The sequence below is a fragment of the Crinia signifera genome, chromosome 5 (genome assembly GCF_055691185.1).
Source record: "Crinia signifera chromosome 5, ASM5569118v1, whole genome shotgun sequence".
Taxonomy (NCBI): Eukaryota; Metazoa; Chordata; class Amphibia; order Anura; family Myobatrachidae; genus Crinia; species Crinia signifera.
The window spans coordinates 332,711,074-332,736,924 of record NC_139221.1 but is presented as its reverse complement, the minus strand read 5'-3'; the positions used below and the strand labels follow the sequence as shown (position 1 = coordinate 332,736,924).

General features: G+C 50.7%; 1 protein-coding gene across 7 annotated transcripts in view; it reads left to right on the top strand.

Moving 5' to 3' along the window:
• Positions 1–25,851, top strand: part of LOC146005652 (alanine aminotransferase 2) — a 174,137-nt gene that overhangs the window by 130,930 nt on the left and 17,356 nt on the right. For all 7 annotated transcript variants that reach the window (XM_083145048.1, XM_083145044.1, XM_083145050.1 and 4 more), the window contains 2 exons: positions 8,769–8,902; positions 25,164–25,407. In XM_083145048.1, coding sequence (XP_083001174.1) covers positions 8,769–8,902; positions 25,164–25,407 — 378 coding nt within the window. The remainder of the gene's footprint in view (positions 1–8,768; positions 8,903–25,163; positions 25,408–25,851) is intronic.

Sequence of the window (25,851 nt, the reverse complement as noted above, 5' to 3'; positions counted from 1 at the left end):
CTCTATAACTGGTCTGTTACTGGCAGCATCACACCGTATACTGACAGTGTATCACCTGCACAGCGCTCACCTCAGCTCTATAACTGGTCTGTTACCGGCAGCGTCACACCGTATACTGACAGTGTATCACCTGCACAGCGCTCACCTCAGCTCTGCTCTATAACTGGTCTGTTACCGGCAGCGTCACACCGTATACTGACACAGTGTATCACCTGCACAGCGCTCACCTCAGCTCTGCTCTATAACTGGTCTGTTACCGGCAGCGTCACACCGTATACTGACACAGTGTGTCACCTGCACAGCGCTCACCTCAGCTCTGCTCTATAACTGGTCTGTTACCGGCAGCATCACACCGTATACTGACACAGTGTATCACCTGCACAGCGCTCACCTCAGCTCTGCTCTATAACTGGTCTGTTACCGTCAGCGTCACACCGTATACTGACAGTGTATCACCTGAACAGCGCTCACCTCAGCTCTGCTCTATAACTGGTCTGTTACCGGCAGCGTCACACCGTATACTGACAGTGTGTCACCTGCACAGCGCTCACCTCAGCTCTGCTCTATAACTGGTCTGTTATCGGCAGCGTCACACCGTATACTGACAGTGTATCACCTGCACAGCGCTCACCTCAGCTCTGCTCTATAACTGGTCTGTTACCGGCAGCGTCACACCGTATACTGACAGTGTATCACCTGCACAGCGCTCACCTCAGCTCTGCTCTATAACTGATCTGTTACCGGCAGCGTCACACCGTATACTGACACAGTGTATCACCTGCACAGCGCTCACCTCAGCCCTGCTCTATAACTGGTCTGTTACCGGCAGCGTCACACCGTATACTGACGCAGTGTATCACCTGCACAGCGCTCACCTCAGCTCTGCTCTATAACTGGTCTGTTACCGGCAGCATCACACCGTATACTGACACAGTGTATCACCTGCACAGCGCTCACCTCAGCTCTGCTCTATAACTGCTCTGTTACCGGCAGCGTCACACCGTATACTGACAGTGTATCACCTGCACAGCGCTCACCTCAGCTCTGCTCTATAACTGGTCTGTTACCGGCAGCGTCACACCGTATACTGACAGTGTATCACCTGCACAGCGCTCACCTCAGCTCTGCTCTATAACTGGTCTGTTACCGGCAGCGTCACACCGTATACTGACACAGTGTATCACCTGCACAGCGCTCACCTCAGCTCTGCTCTATAACTGGTCTGTCACCGGCAGCGTCACACCGTATACTGACACCGTGTATCACCTGCACAGCGCTCACCTCAGCTCTGCTTTATAACTGGTCTGTTACCGGCAGCGTCACACCGTATACTGACAGTGTATCACCTGCACAGCGCTCACCTCAGCTCTATTACTGCTCTGTTACCGGCAGCGTCACACCGTATACTGACAGTGTATCACCTGCACAGCGCTCACCTCAGCTCTATTACTGGTCTGTTACCGGCAGCGTCACACCGTATACTGACAGTGTATCACCTGCACAGCGCTCACCTCAGCTCTGCTCTATAACTGGTCTGTTACCGGCAGCGTCACACCGTATACTGACAGTGTATCACCTGCACAGCGCTCACCTCAGCTCTGCTCTATAACTGGTCTCCTGTTACCGGCAGCGTCACACCGTATACTGACACAGTGTATCACCTGCACGGCGCTCACCTCAGCTCTGCTTTATAACTGGTCTGTTACCGGCAGCGTCACACCGTATACTGACACAGTGTATCACCTGCACAGCGCTCACCTCAGCTCTGCTCTATAACTGGTCTGTTACCGGCAGCGTCACACCGTATACTGACAGTGTATCACCTGCACAGCGCTCACCTCAGCTCTGCTCTATAACTGGTCTGTTACCGGCAGCATCACACCGTATACTGACACAGTGTATCACCTGCACAGCGCTCACCTCAGCTCTGCTCTATAACTGGTCTGTTACCGGCAGCGTCACACCGTATACTGACACAGTGTATCACCTGCACAGCGCTCACCTCAGCCCTGCTCTATAACTGGTCTGTTACCGGCAGCGTCACACCGTATACTGACACAGTGTATCACCTGCACAGCGCTCACCTCAGCTCTATAACTGGTCTGTTACCGGCAGCGTCACACCGTATACTGACGCAGTGTATCACCTGCACAGCGCACACCTCAGCCCTGCTCTATAACTGGTCTGTTACCGGCAGCGTCACACCGTATACTGACACAGTGTATCACCTGCACAGCGCTCACCTCAGCTCTATAACTGGTCTGTTACCGGCAGCGTCACACCGTATACTGACACAGTGTATCACCTGCACAGCGCTCACCTCAGCTCTGCTCTATAACTGGTCTGTTACCGGCAGCGTCACACCGTATACTGACACAGTGTATCACCTGCACAGCGCACACCTCAGCTCTGCTCTATAACTGGTCTGTTACCGGCAGCGTCACACCGTATACTGACAGTGTATCACCTGCACAGCGCTCACCTCAGCTCTGCTCTATAACTGGTCTGTTACCGGCAGCGTCACACCGTATACTGACACAGTGTATCACCTGCACAGCGCTCACCTCAGCTCTGCTCTATAACTAGTCTGTTACCGGCAGCGTCGCACCGTATACTGACAGTGTATCACCTGCACAGCGCTCACCTCAGCTCTGCTCTATAACTGCTCTGTTACCGGCAGCGTCACACCGTATACTGACACAGTGTATCACCTGCACAGCGCTCACCTCAGCTCTGCTCTATAACTGCTCTGTTACCGGCAGCGTCACACCGTATACTGACAGTGTATCACCTGCACAGCGCTCACCTCAGCTCTGCTCTATAACTGGTCTGTTACCGGCAGCGTCACACCGTATACTGACAGTGTATCACCTGCACAGCGCTCACCTCAGCTCTGCTCTATAACTGATCTGTTACCGGCAGCGTCACACCGTATACTGACACAGTGTATCACCTGCACAGCGCTCACCTCAGCCCTGCTCTATAACTGGTCTGTTACCGGCAGCGTCACACCGTATACTGACAGTGTATCACCTGCACAGCGCTCACCTCAGCTCTGCTCTATAACTGGTCTGTTACCGGCAGCGTCACACCGTATACTGACACAGTGTATCACCTGCACAGCGCTCACCTCAGCTCTGCTCTATAACTGATCTGTTACCGGCAGCGTCACACCGTATACTGACACAGTGTATCACCTGCACAGCGCTCACCTCAGCCCTGCTCTATAACTGGTCTGTTACCGGCAGCGTCACACCGTATACTGACAGTGTATCACCTGCACAGCGCTCACCTCAGCTCTGCTCTATAACTGGTCTGTTACCGGCAGCATCACACCGTATACTGACACAGTGTATCACCTGCACAGCGCTCACCCCAGCTCTGCTCTATAACTGGTCTGTTACCGGCAGCGTCACACCGTATACTGACAGTGTATCACCTGCACAGCGCTCACCTCAGCTCTGCTCTATAACTGGTCTGTTACCGGCAGCGTCACACCGTATACTGACACAGTGTATCACCTGCACAGCGCTCACCTCAGCTCTGCTCTATAACTGGTCTCCTACCGGCAGCGTCACACCGTATACTGACAGTGTATCACCTGCACAGCGCTCACCTTAGCTCTTCTCTATAACTGGTCTGTTACCGGCAGCATCACACCGTATACTGACAGTGTATCACCTGCACAGCGCTCACATTAGCTCTGCTCTATAACTGGTCTGTTACTGGCAGCGTCACACCGTATACTGACACCGTGTATCACCTGCACAGCGCTCACCTCAGCCCTGCTCTATAACTAGTCTGTTACCGGCAGCGTCACACCGTATACTGACAGTGTATCACCTGCACAGCGCTCACCTCAGCTCTATAACTGGTCTGTTACCGGCAGCGTCACACCGTATACTGACAGTGTATCACCTGCACAGCGCTCACCTCAGCTCTGCTCTATAACTGGTCTGTTACCGGCAGCGTCACACCGTATACTGACACAGTGTATCACCTGCACAGCGCTCACCTCAGCTCTGCTCTATAACTGGTCTCCTACCGGCAGCGTCACACCGTATACTGACAGTGTATCACCTGCACAGCGCTCACCTTAGCTCTTCTCTATAACTGGTCTGTTACCGGCAGCATCACACCGTATACTGACACAGTGTATCACCTGCACAGCGCTCACCTCAGCTCTGCTTTATAACTGGTCTGTTACCGGCAGCATCACACCGTATACTGACAGTGTATCACCTGCACAGCGCTCACATTAGCTCTGCTCTATAACTGGTCTGTTACTGGCAGCGTCACACCGTATACTGACACAGTGTATCACCTGCACAGCGCTCACCTCAGCTCTGCTCTATAACTGATCTGTTACCGGCAGCGTCACACCGTATACTGACACAGTGTATCACCTGCACAGCGCTCACCTCAGCTCTGCTCTATAACTGGTCTGTTACCGGCAGCGTCACACCGTATACTGACACAGTGTATCACCTGCACAGCGCTCACCTCAGCCCTGCTCTATAACTGGTCTGTTACCGGCAGCGTCACACCGTATACTGACACAGTGTATCACCTGCACAGCGCTCACCTCAGCTCTATAACTGGTCTGTTACCGGCAGCGTCACACCGTATACTGACGCAGTGTATCACCTGCACAGCGCACACCTCAGCCCTGCTCTATAACTGGTCTGTTACCGGCAGCGTCACACCGTATACTGACACAGTGTATCACCTGCACAGCGCTCACCTCAGCTCTATAACTGGTCTGTTACCGGCAGCGTCACACCGTATACTGACACAGTGTATCACCTGCACAGCGCTCACCTCAGCTCTGCTCTATAACTGGTCTGTTACCGGCAGCGTCACATCGTATACTGACACAGTGTATCACCTGCACAGCGCACACCTCAGCTCTGCTCTATAACTGGTCTGTTACCGGCAGCGTCACACCGTATACTGACAGTGTATCACCTGCACAGCGCTCACCTCAGCTCTGCTCTATAACTGGTCTGTTACCGGCAGCGTCACACCGTATACTGACACAGTGTATCACCTGCACAGCGCTCACCTCAGCTCTGCTCTATAACTAGTCTGTTACCGGCAGCGTCGCACCGTATACTGACAGTGTATCACCTGCACAGCGCTCACCTCAGTTCTGCTCTATATCTGGTCTGTTACCGGCAGCGTCACACCGTATACTGACAGTGTATCACCTGCACAGCGCTCACCTCAGCTCTGCTCTATAACTGCTCTGTTACCGGCAGCGTCACACCGTATACTGACACAGTGTATCACCTGCACAGCGCTCACCTCAGCTCTGCTCTATAACTGCTCTGTTACCGGCAGCGTCACACCGTATACTGACAGTGTATCACCTGCACAGCGCTCACCTCAGCTCTGCTCTATAACTGGTCTGTTACCGGCAGCGTCACACCGTATACTGACAGTGTATCACCTGCACAGCGCTCACCTCAGCTCTGCTCTATAACTGATCTGTTACCGGCAGCGTCACACCGTATACTGACACAGTGTATCACCTGCACAGCGCTCACCTCAGCCCTGCTCTATAACTGGTCTGTTACCGGCAGCGTCACACCATATACTGACAGTGTATCACCTGCACAGCGCTCACCTCAGCTCTGCTCTATAACTGGTCTGTTACCGGCAGCGTCACACCGTATACTGACACAGTGTATCACCTGCACAGCGCTCACCTCAGCCCTGCTCTATAACTGGTCTGTTACCGGCAGCGTCACACCATATACTGACAGTGTATCACCTGCACAGCGCTCACCTCAGCTCTGCTCTATAACTGGTCTGTTACCGGCAGCGTCACACCGTATACTGACACAGTGTATCACCTGCACAGCGCTCACCTCAGCCCTGCTCTATAACTGGTCTGTTACCGGCAGCGTCACACCGTATACTGACACAGTGTATCACCTGCACAGCGCTCACCTCAGCTCTGCTCTATAACTGGTCTGTTACCGGCAGCGTCACACCGTATACTAACAGTGTATCACCTGCACAGCGCTCACCTCAGCTCTGCTCTATAACTGGTCTCCTGTTACCGGCAGCGTCACACCGTATACTGACAGTGTATCACCTGCACAGCGCTCACCTCAGCTCTGCTCTATAACTGGTCTGTTACCGGCAGCGTCACACCGTATACTGACAGTGTATCACCTGCACAGCGCTCACCTCAGCTCTGCTCTATAACTGGTCTGTTACCGGCAGCGTCACACCGTATACTGACAGTGTATCACCTGCACAGCGCTCACCTCATCTCTGCTCTATAACTGGTCTGTTACCGGCAGCGTCACACCGTATACTGACAGTGTATCACCTGCACAGCGCTCACCTCAGCTCTGCTCTATAACTGGTCTGTTACCGGCAGCGTCACACCGTATACTGACAGTGTATCACCTGCACAGCGCTCACCTCAGCTCTGCTCTATAACTGGTCTGTTACCGGCAGCGTCACACCGTATACTGACAGTGTATCACCTGCACAGCGCTCACCTCAGCTCTGCTCTATAACTGGTCTGTTACCGGCAGCATCACACCGTATACTGACACAGTGTATCACCTGCACAGCGCTCACCCCAGCTCTGCTCTATAACTGGTCTGTTACCGGCAGCGTCACACCGTATACTGACAGTGTATCACCTGCACAGCGCTCACCTCAGCTCTGCTCTATAACTGGTCTGTTACCGGCAGCGTCACACCGTATACTGACACAGTGTATCACCTGCACAGCGCTCACCTCAGCTCTGCTCTATAACTGGTCTGTTACCGGCAGCATCACACCGTATACTGACACAGTGTATCACCTGCACAGCGCTCACCCCAGCTCTGCTCTATAACTGGTCTCCTACCGGCAGCGTCACACCGTATACTGACAGTGTATCACCTGCACAGCGCTCACATTAGCTCTGCTCTATAACTGGTCTGTTACTGGCAGCGTCACACCGTATACTGACACCGTGTATCACCTGCACAGCGCTCACCTCAGCTCTGCTCTATAACTGATCTGTTACCGGCAGCGTCACACCGTATACTGACACAGTGTATCACCTGCACAGCGCTCACCTCAGCTCTGCTCTATAACTGGTCTGTTACCGGCAGCGTCACACCGTATAGTGACAGTGTATCACCTGCACAGCGCTCACCTCAGCTCTGCTCTATAACTGGTCTGTTACCGGCAGCGTCACACCGTATACTGACACAGTGTATCACCTGCACAGCGCTCACCTCAGCTCTGCTCTATAACTGGTCTCCTGTTACCGGCAGCGTCACACCGTATACTGACACAGTGTATCACCTGCACAGCGCTCACCTCAGCTCTGCTCTATAACTGGTCTGTTACCGGCAGCGTCACACCGTATACTGACAGTGTATCACCTGCACAGCTCTCACCTCAGCTCTGCTCTATAACTGGTCTGTTACCGGCAGCGTCACACCGTATACTGACAGTGTATCACCTGCACAGCGCTCACCTCAGCTCTGCTCTATAACTGGTCTGTTACCGGCAGCGTCACACCGTATACTGACAGTGTATCACCTGCACAGCGCTCACCTCAGCTCTGCTCTATAACTGGTCTGTTACCGGCAGCGTCACACCGTATACTGACAGTGTATCACCTGCACAGCGCTCACCTCAGCTCTGCTCTATAACTGGTCTGTTACTGGCAGCGTCACACCGTATACTGACACAGTGTATCACCTGCACAGCGCACACCTCAGCTCTGCTCTATAACTGATCTGTTACCGGCAGCGTCACACCGTATACTGACACAGTGTATCACCTGCACAGCGCTCACCTCAGCTCTGCTCTATAACTGGTCTGTTACCGGCAGCGTCACACCGTATACTGACAGTGTATCACCTGCACAGCGCTCACCTCAGCTCTGCTCTATAACTGGTCTGTTACCGGCAGCGTCACACCGTATACTGACACAGTGTATCACCTGCACAGCGCTCACCTCAGCTCTGCTCTATAACTGGTCTGTTACCGGCAGCATCACACCGTATACCGTATACTGACACAGTGTATCACCTGCACAGCGCTCACCTCAGCTCTGCTTTATAACTGGTCTGTTACCGGCAGCGTCACACCGTATACTGACACAGTGGGGGAAATTTACTAAAGGAAGTTTGAAAAAAATAGGTGTATTTGTATCCAGAAATACACTTATTTTTGACATTTACTATCCCGAAAATACGTCAATTCGTATTCCTTTTGATGTGCTATCAATACGAATGCGAATTGCCATATTTTCAGGATAGTAAATGTAAAAAATAAGCGTATTTCTGGATACAAATACACCTATTTTTTACAAATTTCCTTTAGTAAATTTCCCCCAGTGTATCACCTGCACAGCGCTCACATCAGCTCTGCTCTATAACTGGTCTGTTACCGGCAGCGTCACACCATATACTGACAGTGTATCACCTGCACAGCGCTCACCTCAGCTCTGCTTTATAACTGGTCTGTTACCGGCAGCGTCACACCGTATACTGACAGTGTATCACCTGCACAGCGCTCACCTCAGCTCTGCTCTATAACTGGTCTGTTACCGGCAGCGTCACACCGTATACTAACACAGTGTATCACCTGCACAGCGCACATTCATAGTATTCTATATTAGTAATGTACAGGTCCCTTACCTGGATTAGCGGACAGCTTACACGCTAATGCTGTGCAGACTACATACATGTTGGGATGGCTTGGTGTGTACTGGAGCAATAACCTCTCTGTGCCCACTACAGGGTCTTACAGTGCCAGCCAGGGTATAGAGGTGATCCGCCAGGACGTAGCGAAGTACATAGAGCGGAGAGATGGCGGGATTCCTTCCAGCGCGGACAATATATATCTCTCCACCGGAGCCAGTGACTCTATTGTTGTAAGTGATAATCTCTGTATCCATCTTCCGCTCTATACACAGACTAGGCCTTTCTGCCATATACTCCGCCACCTTATCACATTGCTGAGCTGCTGTATCCCCATATCTCCCATGTTCCAGGGCAGGCCCTTCATATTCCTGCATGTTACACTGTATGTATAAATTGTAGCAGGTTGTTGTATCCCCATGTGTGATACATAATGTGTCCTGAGGTCCACGTTACTCGCTGTCTTAGTTATTCAGTGTGTGGATATGTGTATATATATGTGTGTGTGTGTGTATGTATGTATATGTATATGTATATATATGTGTGTGTATATATGTATATGTATATATATATATATATATTCGCACTAGCTTAACTTTTATAGAAAAAAACGACCATGCCAGGTCAACTTTAAATGTAGCAACAGTTCCCACTAATTAGTGAGACCGGCACCAGTCCAATGTAATAGGCTTAAATCCTATTTATGTTCTAAAAAGTGTTCTTACACGTGATCATGCAAACATGAGAGGGAACTTCCAACAACACAGATCACACTATTAAATAAGGGTTTGAAGTTCGTCCCAACAGCCATCTGGACAAATTCAACTTATTTATCGATCTTAATAAATACATAAGAAACCTCACACTTCAAAGGGCACTTTCTAAAAAATCCACCACCTGAACACAAAAGAAGTACCCCATGGGTCTCAAACCCTTCAAAATACCACCCTGCCGAATCGAAAGGAAGTAATCTGGAGATCTTCTGCAATAACGAACTCCAGGACGATCCCACCTTAGAATTCCAGGAAGAACTAGTCCAAATACTAACTGAGGCAAAACAGAACGCGCTTATTAACAATGAAGAATACCAATGTCTATATGTAAAACATCCGCTGGTTCCTACGTTCTACCACATTCCCAAGGTCCACAAAAACAAAGAATGCCGGCCAGGAAGACGTATGGTGGCGGGATACAATCTGTAAGCAGCAATCTCTCACGTTTTGTGGACGTTTTACTCCAACCGTGTGTAGTTGAAAATCCATCACACCTAAAGACTCAAGTATGTTATTATACAAATTGGAAACGTTCCATTGGGAACAGATTTCCTGTGGCGAACGGTGGACGTACCGGCCCTATATTCGTCCATACCACACATTGCGGCAATTAATACCGTTCTATCCAGAAAAAATAAAACAGGAGAAATTGAATTCATACGAACAAGTATAAGATGCGTTCTCCACGCAATTTAACGGAAAATCCCATCTCCAGCAAACGGGGCCCCCTGGTCACCCGTCTTGACAAAGGTGCTGGATGCACGGAAATGGCATCCAGCACCTCTCTCTCCTGCACTGCGGTTCTATGTAACGTGAGAGCAGACAGAGACGGACTGACAGCCAGGCGGACATGCTGTGTGGAAATGCAGAGTGCAGATTGGCTGATTCATCAATGGGGCGGGGCCAGCAACTAGGTCTCCACCTTTTGACCTGTATGATATTACAGGAGAATTCTCACATAGATGTCGGACGACTGACATGTATTATGTGTAACCATTGCTCACACGTGCGATGTATACATGTTGGTTACATATATGTTTGATGTATGAGCGATGGACTGTAGTTACATATTAATGTATTACCATAGGTTACATATTTATCATATGGACAGTGGTTACATGTATTATGCAAAACAATAAGATAATGTACATGTATGAGGCACGGCTGTAGGGTACGTGTATGAGGCACGGCTGTAGGGTACGTGTATGAGGCACGGCTGTAGGGTACGTGTATGAGGCACGGCTGTGGGTTATGTGCATGAGGCACAGCTGTGGGGTACATGCATGAGGCACGGCTGTGGGGTACGTGTATGAGGCACGGCTGTGGGTTACATGCATGAGGCACGGTTGTGGGGTACGTGTATGAGGCACAGCTGTAAGATGCAGCAGCAGGAAGTTGTGTGATTCAGTGCCAGCCATGTATCGTGATCTCTGGCACCGGCCCCTGGCACACACTGGCACCGCATTCCTCTGGCTCTCATTGTGTTTCTTCTATCTCAGCTATTGTTTGTTTAACTCTCTCCCCTTCCGAGCCGTCCCTGCTGGGCACACTCTGATACTGCCGCCTATATCGCTGGGCACACTCTGATACTGCCGCTTATATCGCTGGGAACACTCTGATACTGCCGCCTATATCGCTGGGCACACTCTGATACTGCCGCTTATATCGCTGGGTATACACTCTTATACTGCCGCTTATATCGCTGGGCATACACTCTAATACTGCCGCCTATATCGCTGGGCACACTCTGATACTGCCGCTTATATCGCTGGGTATACACTCTAATACTGCCGCCTATATCGCTGGGCACACTCTGATACTGCCGCTTATATCGCTGGGAACACTCTGATACTGCCGCTTATATCGCTGGGTATACACTCTAATACTGCCGCCTATATCGCTGGGCACACTCTGATACTGCCGCTTATATCGCTGGGAACACTCTGATACTGCCGCTTATATCGCTGGGTATACACTCTGATACTGCCGCTTATATCGCTGGGTACGCTCTGATACTGCCGCTTATATCGCTGGGTACACTCTGATACTGCCGCCTATATCGCTGGGAACACTCTGATACTGCCGCTTATATCGCTGGGTATACACTCTTATACTGCCGCTTATATCGCTGGGCATACACTCTAATACTGCCGCCTTTATCGCTGGGCACACTCTGATACTGCCGCTTATATCGCTGGGTATACACTCTAATACTGCCGCCTATATCGCTGGGCACACTCTGATACTGCCGCTTATATCGCTGGGTATACACTCTGATACTGCCGCTTATATCGCTGGGTACACTCTGATACTGCCGCTTATATCACTGGGCACGCTCTGATACTGCCGCCTATATCGCTGGGTGCACACTCTAATACTGCCGCTTATATCGCTGGGCACACTCTGATACTGCCGCTTATATCGCTGGGTATACACTCTAATACTGCCGCCTATATCGCTGGGCACACTCTGATACTGCCGCTTATATCGCTGGGCACACTCTGATACTGCCGCTTATATCGCTGGGCACACTCTGATACTGCCGCTTATATCGCTGGGTACACTCTGATACTGCCGCTTATATCGCTGGGTGTACACTCTGATACTGCCGCTTATATCGCTGGGCACACTCTGATACTGCCGCTTATATCGCTGGGTATACACTCTGATACTGCCGCTTATATCGCTGGGTATACACTCTGATACTGCCGCTTATATCGCTGGGTATACACTCTGATACTGCCGCTTATATCGCTGGGTATACACTCTGATACTGCCGCTTATATCGCTTGGCACACTCTGATACTGCCGCTTATATCGCTGGGAACATTCTGATACTGCCGCTTATATCACTGGGAACACTCTGATACTGCCGCTTATATCGCTGGGCACACTCTGATACTGCCGCTTATATCGCTGGGAACACTCTGATACTGCCGCTTATATCGCTGGGCACACTCTGATACTGCCGCTTATATCACTGGGAACACTCTGATACTGCCGCTTATATCGCTGGGAACACTCTGATACTGCCGCTTATATCGCTGGGAACACTCTGATACTGCCGCTTATATCGCTGGGTATACACTCTGATACTGCCGCTTATATCGCTGGGTATACACTCTGATACTGCCGCTTATATCGCTGGGTATACACTCTGATACTGCCGCTTATATCACTGGGAACACTCTGATACTGCCGCTTTTATCGCTGGGAACACTCTGATACTGGCGCTTATATCGCTGGGGACACTCTGATACTGCCGCTTATATCGCTGGGAACACTCTGATACTGGCGCTTATATCGCTGGGTATACACTCTGATACTGCCGCCTATATCGCTGGGAACACTCTGATACTGCCGCTTATATCGCTGGGTATACACTCTGATACTGCCGCTTATATCGCTGGGCATACACTCTGATACTGCCGCCTATATCGCTGGGCACACTCTGATACTGCCGCTTATATCGCTGGGTATACACTCTGATACTGCCTCTTATATCGCTGGGTACACTCTGATACTGCCGCTTATATCGCTGGGTGTACACTCTGATACTGCCGCTTATATCGCTGGGTGTACACTCGGTACTTGTTTCCTAGCACGGCCACAATCTTCTTGGTCGTGTGCCTTAACTTTAAGGCACACGATGCCCACGATGGACCCGATTTTCTTTCAAATCAGGTCCATTTTACCGGCAAATGGAAAATCGGGTCCATCGCGTCGGTCGTGTGCCTTTAATAAGGCACACGACGCGACCGACGCGATGGACCCGATTCTCCATAGGCTTCAATGTTAAAAATATGTTAACATTGAAGCCTATGGAGAAATCGCGTCCATCGGGTCTGTAACGATCAGATCAGGTGATCGATCAAATTAACGTATGCCTCCTGTTATGATTATCTGTTCAATCAATGTATGTCTGATATTGGTGTAATAGTTATGTCTCCTGTGAGTATTGGAATCAGGACATGTCTTGTATGTAAACTGTAGGTGACCCTGGTTTGAGTTTGAGGCCTGTATTCCCTCAGTGTGACATCTGTGGACTCCTCCGGAGTTAGGATGTAAGATAAGATCTGAGCCCCTCATAAACCATGGTCCAGGAGAGGAGGTTAGAGTTTGTCCCCTTCCTTCACATCTCTTATCAGTGGGTCTGCTATGCAAGGAAGGAGGATCAATCACTTTGAAAACAGCAGACTGTGAAGATACATTGCCAGGGACCTTCCACACTCCTTCAGCATGGAAAGAGTGGAATCCCAAGGGTGGGAGGGATGAGGGAGTCTGCAAGGTATAACTAAGACCTTTCTCCCTATAGTCAGTGTCACTACCTGGGGGTCTAGCAAGCAGGCTGTAGGCGACGAGAGATTTCTTGTGGAGAACCCCCCCACTTCAGGATTGTAAGATACGGTTCTGTCTTTTTTCTCTTTTTATTTTATCTCTGAAATTTGCATTTAAAACTTGTGTGTACTTTTAAAATCATTGTAAAATCTTGTAACTATTTTCTAAAGCTCTGTAGTATTTCTAGGAATAAATAATACATATTCCCAGTTCTGGTTCTGTGTTCCTAAGACTCATTAGCCTCAGGAGGGAAAGGCTGGAAAACGTTACCATTGTTATCTTGTATTGTGTGGTCAGGGGCGAGCCAAGCCGCCCCTTGCGCAGTTTCAGGCGCTAAAATCAGGTTTTGGCTGGTGGCAGTGTACCTCAAGGAAAGGACCCGAGTGTCCTGAGTGAACCCCAGTCACGGCCGGCGCTGCTCAGATTGACGTATCGGAGCAGGCGACCGGTGGGTCCGTGACATTTGGTGGCAAGCGGTGGGGTGGAGAATTAATTTTTCTCTTTAAGAACTTAAGTGAGTGTGGGTAGAATTTTGTGAGAAATACCCACATCACCAGAATCAGAACTCAGAGCTTTACTATAGTTTTAAAAGTCACACAGTGAGTGCAATTTCTGTTCCCTCCCTTCTCTTGTTTTTCTTTCCTATCATTTTATTTGACAAGTGTGAGACTCCGGATGGCTGATTACCAGCAGATGAGGAGAGATGACCTGGCGGTCGTGTGTGTGCAGAGGAATATCCCTTGGTCTGGCCAGAGTAGAAAACGTATGATTCAGGCACTAGTGGATGCCGATCGGACTCTAGCTGCTGGAGGAAACCAGTCCATGGATAATCCTACCCCAGGGGCTCAGTCAGCACTGGACAGTACAAACGATTCCGCGCCAGGGTCAAACACTTCTGCTGGACCCAGCAAGTCTACACTGCAGAGCGACCTTCTAGCTGCTAGCAGGCAATTGGAGAATGTGAACCCCGTATTCGCTTTGCAGCTGGTGCAGTTCTGCCAAGCCATTGTCGACAGAGAGGCTGCGGAGCGCAAAGCCACTGTGGACAGAGGGGCTGCGGAGTGCAAAGCCAGACGAGAGGCTGAGGAGCGCAAAGCCGTACGAGAGGCTGAGAAGCGCAAAGCCGTACGAGAGGCTGAGGAGCGCAAAGCCGTACGAGAGGCTGCAGAGCGTCAGGCCCAGCGTGAGTACCAGTTGGAACTGGTGAGGCTCAGGGGGCTGATCGCTGTTGGTGAACCAGTGGAGGATGATACAGGGCATCATGATGGCGAACCTTTACGTGAGACTTTATCTGCCGTGGCTACTGAGTTAGCAGGAGATGGGCTTCGTACTGAACTTTTACTGTCTGCAGAAGTAAATAATGTGTTGGATCATGGTGTGGACTTTGTTATCAATCATGGGGAGCCTAACAAGGGACAGAGGTCCCAAATGACCGCTGACGCGAATTTCACCGGACCGCGTCATGCACAGTTCCCTGTCTTGGAAGCAGACAGAGGAAGCCAAGTGAGTGTCAGCTTGGTTGTGAGTAATGAGCTGGCCCTGGACACTACAACCGATGCTCAGAGAGGTGACATCTCTGCGAGCACCAGGGAGACTGTAGGATGTGTGGCAGTCAGGGAGACTGCAGAGTACCAATCCCCTACAGCACCAAAAGAGCCCAGTGGGTATATTGACCCAGTGGAGGATGATGATATGTTTACCCTACTGAGCACAGAGGAACTAACGGAAGAATGCCAGCTGCAAGGTATCTGCTGCCACAACCATACTCGTGGGGAGATGATCACGCAGCTCACCCAGGCCAGGGACGATGAGTGCAATGCCTTCAGCCAGTATCGTGCAGCATTTCGTTTCTGGGGTCCATCCGCGTCTCCTTGGGTGCTGCTGAGAGAACTGGGACAATGTTACAAATTTGCGCAGCAGGAGGTCGATGCTTGGAGAAAGCTGGATACCCCATTTTGGGGAGATCAGTGCCGCCGGATAGGTGTGGAGTGGCGTCGCCTAGAACAGCTGTTGTTACCAGCTCTGGAAGCAGAGTTCCAGTTTAAACGGTTGGGAGAAGCAGAATCTGAGGATGTCAGCAGCTTGCTCTCACCAGGGGTGCCCTACCAGGACAAGGTGCCTCTGCCTACTACAGCAGTCATGGAACCTGCTCAGGAGACCTCACATCACAAGGCCCAGTTTAAACTGCTGGAAGATGTGAGCCGCATGTTCCCACCCGTTGCTCCAGATTTGTTGCCGGAAGAGGCTGGCTGCATAGTGAAAGTATGCAGGGGAGAGACTATGTCGGAAATAGGAATGGGACTTTCTGACGGTATGCACACAAGTATGTGTGGGACTACTGATGTGGGACTTTTATTAACTCCACACATATCTGTCACTAACCCTTCTGAACCATATGATGCATCTCAGGTAGTATGTAACCATGCTGAACGTTGCAATGTTGTTATTTTGTGTGAAGCCCCTGGGATGATCTGTGATAGTGCCGTACCTCCGGTAGAGGTGGAGGGTGAGTTAGAGACAGGTATAGTGGGTAATCCTTGCCAGTTTGTGGGGTTAAATGAATGCCCTAATCTAGTTGGGAATGAGACACCCTCACTCACCAGTGGTAGGAGTGCTGCTGGTGATGTCATTAAGGTTGCTGTGCTAGACGTTAACCCTGTTCCTCCAGTGATGTCTGGTTGTGACATGGTGCCCGGGGACGCTAACTACACAAATGGGACCGATCTGAGTTGGTTGCAGGCAGCGCATGTACCTGCCAATAAGTTACTGGTGACAACATGCTCTGATAACCCCATTCCTGCTCAGAGACAATGGGACCCAGATATAGAGTTTTTGCCACGGTGCAATTGTAAGCCAGCAGGATGGGCCCCATGTGTTGTGGAAGATGCACAGGCTAATTTGCAGGTATTGCAGGATGTCTCCCCAGGTTATGATAGTGATGTTGCTGTTGATAATGTGATGTCTTGCGCTACTGTGGGAAATGTGGTACCAGGTATAATAAGTGACCCGGTGGGTCCTGTGTGCACTGTAGACCTGTCAGATAGGGAGAGAGTGTCCCTTACTGCAGCTTTCCCCCCAAACCCCCCTCCTTCCTGTAGACACACAAACACAGATACAGGAACACAGCAGGGGTTCCCTCCAGACACTGAGAACCCTCCAGAGAGTGCATTTTTCCAGCGTCACTGGATAACGGATGCCTCTCCTGAGAACCTCAGTGGCACCACCCCAGCCACAGAACCTGCGGGTCTGGGAGGGAAGGTCAGGCTCAGGAAGGTGTCCTGGACTGCCATGGAAAGCTTGGCTTTCCACGCAGAACTGAGAATCAACCCTGCACAGGCTGCCCCATACCTGGGAAGTGGGAAAGATACCCCTGGGTACAGTGAAAGGGTTGTTTTAGGAATAGAGCCAGTGGCTAGTAGGGAAGCTGCCGTGTGTAACCAGAAGGGTGGGAGGGCCCGTGAAGCACAGGTAAACTCAGCTATATTAACCTCAGGAAAGCTGAGCTGGGATGTTCCCAAGACAGGGGACAAGGACCTGCTGGTATTCCCCCTTGCAGAAACGTGCCCCCCTTCACAATTCACACACACAGACACAGAGGGCGAATCTCCTCACAAAAGGATGAGGTGTGAGGTGTTGAGTGAGTGGACCTTCCCCCCAGTGAAGGGGAGGGGGGGTCAGTCAGCTCAGGAGAGGTGCTGGGAAGACATGTTTAAGTCTGTATATAGTGCTGGGAGAATGCCCCACACCTGTGGTATAGTTAGACGTGCTGAGTTACGAGTCCCAGGGGGATGGCCGTTTGGGGTGTGGCGGAATGGTCTGGTACTGATCTCAGTGAGTAAGGCCAAACTGCCAGCTGCAGGGGAGAATCCGTGTCCAGGAGTCCGACGCACAGCTGTGGTGGGCTGTGTCAATACCAGCCGGGATGGACACAGCTCCCACTATATCAGTGTGCTCACAGACTATGGGTTCGAGGACACCTGTGTGCTTTTAGTTTGCAATCTCCTGCGAGAGGGACAGGGACTATGCCCATTGCCCACCCTAGCCACGGCTATGGCGTCAGGCGGTGCCATGACAGACGTCAAGTATAGGGAAGTGTTAGTACAGATCCCGCAGAATCAGTGGCAGTCGGTCTCAGCATAGAGACCACTGCTACCCGTCCAGGTGATGTAGTTAATAGCGCACTGATGAGACGGTGACGTGGGTCACCGCCTCTGTGCGCCATTTTTAAAGGGGGAGGTGTAACGATCAGATCAGGTGATCGATCAAATTAACGTATGCCTCCTGTTATGATTATCTGTTCAATCAATGTATGTCTGATATTGGTGTAATAGTTATGTCTCCTGTGAGTATTGGAATCAGGACATGTCTTGTATGCAGGGGCGGATCCAGGATAAAATGACAGGGGGGGCACCATGATAAAAAAGGGTTTGGGTGGGGGAGGGGCGGTGTTAGTGGTGCCAGTGTACATGGTAAGAGGGTGGCAGGAGAGGGTGGGAATGGAATAAAAAATAGGCCCTGGCATTTAAAGTACGCAGGCCCACCATGGCGACAAAAGTGAAGGATGTAGTTGTGCGCGCGCCAAAGGCGCGCTCCGGAAAAGGGGTGTGTGGCCACTCAACAGAGGGCGTGTCAACACCATATACAACTTCTACACATTATGCAACAAAATACTAGACCCCATTATACTTGCCCCTTACACATGATGCCAAATGGAATGAGCCAAAATTGACATAATGCCACATGGATTGAGCCAAAATTCAAATAATGCCACATGGAATTAGCCAAAATTTACATAATAACACTCACGGATTGAGCCAAAATTCACATAATGCCACATGGAATTAGCCAAAATTTACATAATAACACTCAAGGATTGAGCCAAAATTCACATAATGCCAAATGGATTGTGTCAAAATTCACATAATGCCACACGGATTGAGCCAAATGCATAAAATGCCATACGGATTGAGCCAAAATTCACATAATGCCACATGGATTGAGCCAAAATTCACATAATGCCACACGGATTGAGCCAAAATTCACATAATGCCACACGGATTGGGAAAAAATTTACATAATGCCACACGGATTGAGCCAAAATTCCCATAATGCCACATGGATTGAGCCAAAATTCACATAATGCCACACGGATTGAGACAAAATTCACATAATGCCACATGGATTGAGCCAGAATTCACATAATGCCACACAGATAAAGCCAAAATTCACAATACACTTCATAAACAGGGACATTGTCCACCAAAGGCGCGCATTAAACATTTACATTACATACATACATACCATTACACGTTAAGTTACACGCCATTATGTCCATTATGTGTTATGCCAAACACCATAATGCCTATTAAAAATTATGCTACATAAGTGCTGCTTCTCTACATGCTCATTGCCAAGGGTTCCATGCTCATTGCCAGAGGTTCCATGCTCGATGCCATGTGGGATTACATGCTCATTGCAAAGGGGGAATACATGCTCGTGGTAAATGGGGGACAGCGGCCGCCAGGCAGAAGTGATAGCCACTGACAGTGGCAGAGCCTGGCTGTATTCAGAGCACTGCAGGTCCCGGCTATTTGAAATAATACCCCTTTCACACCAGAAAATGCATTCCCAGGTTGGCCCCTTTTACACCAGCCTAGTCACTGCATTTTATGGTGTGAGGGGGAGAGAAAACCACCCCTCCCCCCTTTAACCAGTTATCTCATTTAACCGGCTATATCTTCGGAACCAACTGACCCATTTACATGTGACAAGTATTATATTGAAGAACTTTTGAGTGGGCTTTGAATGATTTTGGTCCAGTGAAACTGGAACGTTTGGTTCCAAAGTAATCTGCCCTCAAAAAACATGAACAGCCATGAAATTACATTTTAAAAATAAAAAAAAATCGGTTTACACGCAATATCTCTGGAACCGATTGACCGATTTGGACCAGCCTGGTATCATATTGAAGTCCCAGCGATTTGGAATTGAATGAAATCAACCACAAGCTTCTGTAATGCCAGGGCGGGAACTGGCAGCCATCGGAACCGGGTGGGGGTCCGAATTGACGGGTCCCATATTATCCTATGGGGAAAAAACGTTACAGGTTTGCCGGGCGATATCTCCGGTTCCCGGGGGGCTAGAGACACGGGGCTGGGCTCGTTGGAAAGCCCTGGTCCTCAGCTACAAAATAAATGACAGGGGGGGCACGTGCCCGGGTGCCCCCCCCCTGAATCCGCCACTGCTTGTATGTAAACTGTAGGTGACCCTGGTTTGAGTTTGAGGCCTGTATTCCCTCAGTGTGACATCTGTGGACTCCTCCGGAGTTAGGATGTAAGATAAGATCTGAGCCCCTCATAAACCATGGTCCAGGAGAGGAGGTTAGAGTTTGTCCCCTTCCTTCACATCTCTTATCAGTGGGTCTGCTATGCAAGGAAGGAGGATCAATCACTTTGAAAACAGCAGACTGTGAAGATACATTGCCAGGGACCTTCCACACTCCTTCAGCATGGAAAGAGTGGAATCCCAAGGGTGGGAGGGATGAGGGAGTCTGCAAGGTATAACTAAGACCTTTCTCCCTATAGTCAGTGTCACTACCTGGGGGTCTAGCAAGCAGGCTGTAGGCGACGAGAGATTTCTTGTGGAGAACCCCCCCACTTCAGGATTGTAAGATACTGTTCTGTCTTTTTTCTCTTTTTATTTTATCTCTGAAATTTGCATTTAAAACTTGTGTGTACTTTTAAAATCATTGTAAAATCTTGTAACTATTTTCTAAAGCTCTGTAGTATTTCTAGGAATAAATAATACATATTCCCAGTTCTGGTTCTGTGTTCCTAAGACTCATTAGCCTCAGGAGGGAAAGGCTGGAAAACGTTACCATTGTTATCTTGTATTGTGTGGTCAGGGGCGAGCCAAGCCGCCCCTTGCGCAGTTTCAGGCGCTAAAATCAGGTTTTGGCTGGTGGCAGTGTACCTCAAGGAAAGGACCCGAGTGTCCTGAGTGAACCCCAGTCACGGCCGGCGCTGCTCAGATTGACGTATCGGAGCAGGCGACCGGTGGGTCCGTGACAGGGTCCATCGCGTCGGTCGCGTCGTGTGCCTTAACATGGCACACGACGCGACCGACGCGATGGACCCGATTTCTCCATAGGCTTCAATGTTAAAATATTTTTAACATTGAAATTGCGTCGGTCGTGTCGGTCTTGTGCCATTATAATGGCACAAGATAAGATGGACTTGATTAAGTCCATCTTCACATAGTAATCAATGGGAAAGGGGCCAATATGGGCCATTTCTCATTGTATATGGCCCCGTCATGCCCCCACATTTTAAACGCCACCCCACTATTGACGCCAACCCGAAGCGTGGCGAGCGCAGCGAGCCCGCGAGGGGCGGCGGTGCGCGTCCTCCGACCTTTTCATACCCCTACTATCCATGTCGGCGTGGAGTTGAGAATAGAATAGTGTGGCGAGCCACTGAGCCCGAAGCGTGGCGAGCGCAGCGAGCCCCGCGAGGGGACGCGTATAACTTCACAGGTATACGCGTCCCCTCGCGGGGCTCGCTGCGCTCGCCACGCTTCGGGCTCGGTGGCTCGCTGCGCTCGCCACACTATTCTGTTCTCAACTCCACGCCAACGTGGATAGTAGGGGAATGAAAAGGTCGGAGGACGCGCACCGCCGCCCATAGCGGGCTCGCTGCGCTCGCCACGCTTCGGGTTGGCGTCTATCGTGGGGTGGGGTGTACGCCGTGACATTTGGGGGGGTTGGGAATATTTTACATTGAATCCAATGTAAAATCGGGTCCCAGGGACCCGATTTACATTTCATTAAAAAAAAAAAATCGGGTCCAAAATCGGTCGGTCGCGTCGATCGCATCGCATGCGACCAAATCGCATGCGATGCGATCGACCCGATTTTTCCGACACGACCACCCCGATGTAAATCCGTGTGGCCGTGCTAGGAAACAAGTACCGTACACTCTGATACTGCCGCTTATATCGCTGGGTGTACACTCTGATACTGCCGCTTATATCGCTGGGTATACACTCTGATACTGCCGCTTATATCGCTGGGTATACACTCTGATACTGCCGCTTATATCGCTGGGAACACTCTGATACTGCCGCTTATATCGCTGGGAACACTCTGATACTGCCACTTATATCGCTGGGAACACTCTGATACTGCCACTTATATCGCTGGGAACACTCTGATACTGCCGCTTATATCGCTGGGTATACACTCTGATACTGCCGCTTATATCGCTGGGCACACTCTGATACTGCCGCTTATATCGCTGGGCACACTCTGATACTGCCGCTTATATCGCTGGGAACACTCTGATACTGCCGCTTATATCGCTGGGAACACTCTGATACTGCCGCTTATATCGCTGGGAACACTCTGATACTGCCGCTTATATCGCTGGGTGTACACTCTGATACTGCCGCTTATATCGCTGGGTATACACTCTGATACTGCCGCTTATATCGCTGGGTATACACTCTGATACTGCCGCTTATATCGCTGGGTACACTCTGATACTGCCGCTTATATCGCTGGGTATACACTCTGATACTGCCGCTTATATCGCTGGGTATACACTCTGATACTGCCGCTTATATCGCTGGGAACACTCTGATACTGCCGCTTTTATCGCTGGGAACACTCTGATACTGCCGCTTATACCGCTGGGTGTACACTCTGATACTGCCGCTTATATCGCTGGGTGTACACTCTGATACTGCCGCTTATATCGCTGGGAACACTCTGATACTGCCGCTTATATCGCTGGGTATACACTCTGATACTGCCGCTTATATCGCTGGCAACACTCTGATACTGCCGCTTATATCGCTGGGTATACACTCTGATACTGCCGCTTATATCGCTGGGAACACTCTGATACTGCCGCTTATATCGCTGGGAACACTCTGATACTGCCGCTTATATCGCTGGGAACATTCTGATACTGCCGCTTATATCGCTTGGCACACTCTGATACTGCCGCTTATATCGCTGGGAACACTCTGATACTGCCGCTTATATCGCTGGGTATACACTCTGATACTGCCGCTTATATCGCTGGGCACACTCTGATACTGCCGCTTATATCGCTGGGAACACTCTGATACTGCCGCTTATATCGCTGGGCACACTCTGATACTGCCGCTTATATCGCTGGGTACACTCTGATACTGCCGCTTATATCGCTGGGTACACTCTGATACTGCCGCTTATATCGCTGGGAACACTCTGATACTGCCGCTTATATCGCTGGGTATACACTCTGATACTGCCGCTTATATCGCTGGGCACACTCTGATACTGCCGCTTATATCGCTGGGTATACACTCTGATACTGCCGCTTATATCGCTGGGTATACACTCTGATACTACCGCTTATATCGCTGGGAACACTCTGATACTGCCGCTTATATCGCTGGGAACACTCTGATACTGCCGCTTATATCGCTGGGAACACTCTGATACTGCCGCTTATATCGCTGGGTATACACTCTGATACTGCCGCTTATATCGCTGGGAACACTCTGATACTGCCGCTTATATCGCTGGGAACACTCTGATACTGCCGCTTATATCGCTGGGTATACACTCTGATACTGCCGCTTATATCGCTGGGGACACTCTGATACTGCCGCTTATATCGCTGGGCACACTCTGATACTGCCGCTTATATCGCTGGGCACACTCTGATACTGCCGCTTATATCGCTTGGCACACTCTGATACTGCCGCTTATATCGCTGGGAACACTCTGATACTGCCGCTTATATCGCTGGGAACACTCTGATACTGCCGCTTATATCGCTGGGGACACTCTGATACTGCCGCTTATATCGCTGGGTATACACTCTGATACTGCCGCTTATATCGCTGGGTATACACTCTGATACTGCCGCTTATATCGCTGGGAACACTCTGATACTGCCGCTTATATCGCTGGGCACACTCTGATACTGCCGCTTATATCGCTGGGTGTACACCCTGATACTGCCGCTTATATCGCTGGGCACACCCTGATACTGCCGCTTATATCGCTGGGTGTACACTCTGATACTGCCGCTTATATCGCTGGGCACACCCTGATACTGCCGCTTATATCGCTGGGTGTACACTCTGATACTGCCGCTTATATCGCTGGGTACACCCTGATACTGCCGCTTATATCGCTGGGCACACCCTGATACTGCCGCTTATATCGCTGGGTGTACACTCTGATACTGCCGCTTATATCGCTGGGCACACTCTGATACTGCCGCTTATATCGCTGGGCACACCCTGATACTGCCGCTTATATCGCTGGGTGTACACTCTGATACTGCCGCTTATATCGCTGGGTACACCCTGATACTGCCGCTTATATCGCTGGGCACACCCTGATACTGCCGCTTATATCGCTGGGTGTACACTCTGATACTGCCGCTTATATCACTGGGCACACTCTGATACTGCCACTTATATCGCTGGGCACACCCTGATACTGCCGCTTATATCGCTGGGTGTACACTCTGATACTGCCGCTTATATCACTGGGCACACTCTGATACTGCCGCTTATATCGCTGGGCACACCCTGATACTGCCGCTTATATCGCTGGGTGTACACTCTGATACTGCCGCTTATATCGCTGGGTACACCCTGATACTGCCGCTTATATCGCTGGGCACACCCTGATACTGCCGCTTATATCGCTGGGTGTACACTCTGATACTGCCGCTTATATCACTGGGCACACTCTGATACTGCCACTTATATCGCTGGGCACACCCTGATACTGCGTGCACACACCCTACCGGGAATACATCAATCCCTGCTCCACTGAACGTCTATATTACCTATCATGTGTACACACAGTAACTCTCTGCTGTGCCCCAAATATATTCACCCCCACCCTGCATGTTACTGAGTCTCTGTCCTAATTCCCTCTCACGCTAAGTATCACCACATACCGGGTCTCCGCTGTCTCTCCCTCACACGCTATGTATCACCACATACCGGGTCTCCGCTGTCTCCCCCTCACACGCTATGTATCACCACATACCGGGTCTCCGCTGTCTCCCCGTCACACGCTAAGTATCACCACATACCGGGTCTCCGCTGTCTCCCCATCACACGCTATGTATCACCACATACCGGGTCTCCGCTGTCTCCCTCTCACACACTATGTATCACCACATACCGGATCTCCGCTGTCTCTCCCTCACACGCTATGTATCACCACATACCGGGTCTCCGCTGTCTCTCCCTCACATGCTATGTATCACCACACACCGGGTCTCCGATGTGTTCCCCTCACACGCTATGTATCACCACATACCGGGTCTGCGATGTCCCCTTCTCACCTCTCCGACTTCTCCCATAGACCATGCTGAAGCTACTGGTTTCTGGCCAGGGAAACTCACGCACTGGGGTCCTTATCCCCATCCCGCAGTACCCCCTGTACTCTGCGGCTCTGGCGGAGCTGGGCGCCGTGCAGGTGAACTACTATCTGGATGAGGAGAACTGCTGGGCGCTGGACATCACGTCACTGAGGAGAGCGCTGGAGGAGGCCCGGACACACTGCAACCCCAAGGTCCTGTGCATCATCAACCCTGGCAACCCTACAGGTAACCCCTTCTTACCAGGCCTGTATGCTGGTGTGCCTCTGCCTCGTGCCCTCTAGTCACTGTCACCTGTACGCTGGTGTGTCTCTGCCTCGTGTCCTCTAGTCACTGTCACCCTGTATGCCGGTGTGTCTCTGCCTCGTGCCCTCTAGTCACTGTCACCCTGTATGCTGGAGTGTCTCTGCCTCGTGCCCTCTAGTCACTGTCACCCTGTGTGCTGGTGTGTCTCTGCCTCGTGCTCCCTAGTCACTGTCACCCTGTATGCTGGTGTGTCTCTGCCTCGTGCCCTCTAGTCACTGTCACCCTGTATGCTGGTGTGTCTCTGCCTCGTGCCCCCTAGTCACTGTCACCCTGTATGCTGGTGTGTCTCTGCCTCGTGTCCTCTAGTCACTGTCACCCTGTATGCTGGTGTGTCTCTGCCTCGTGTCCTCTAGTCACTGTCACCTG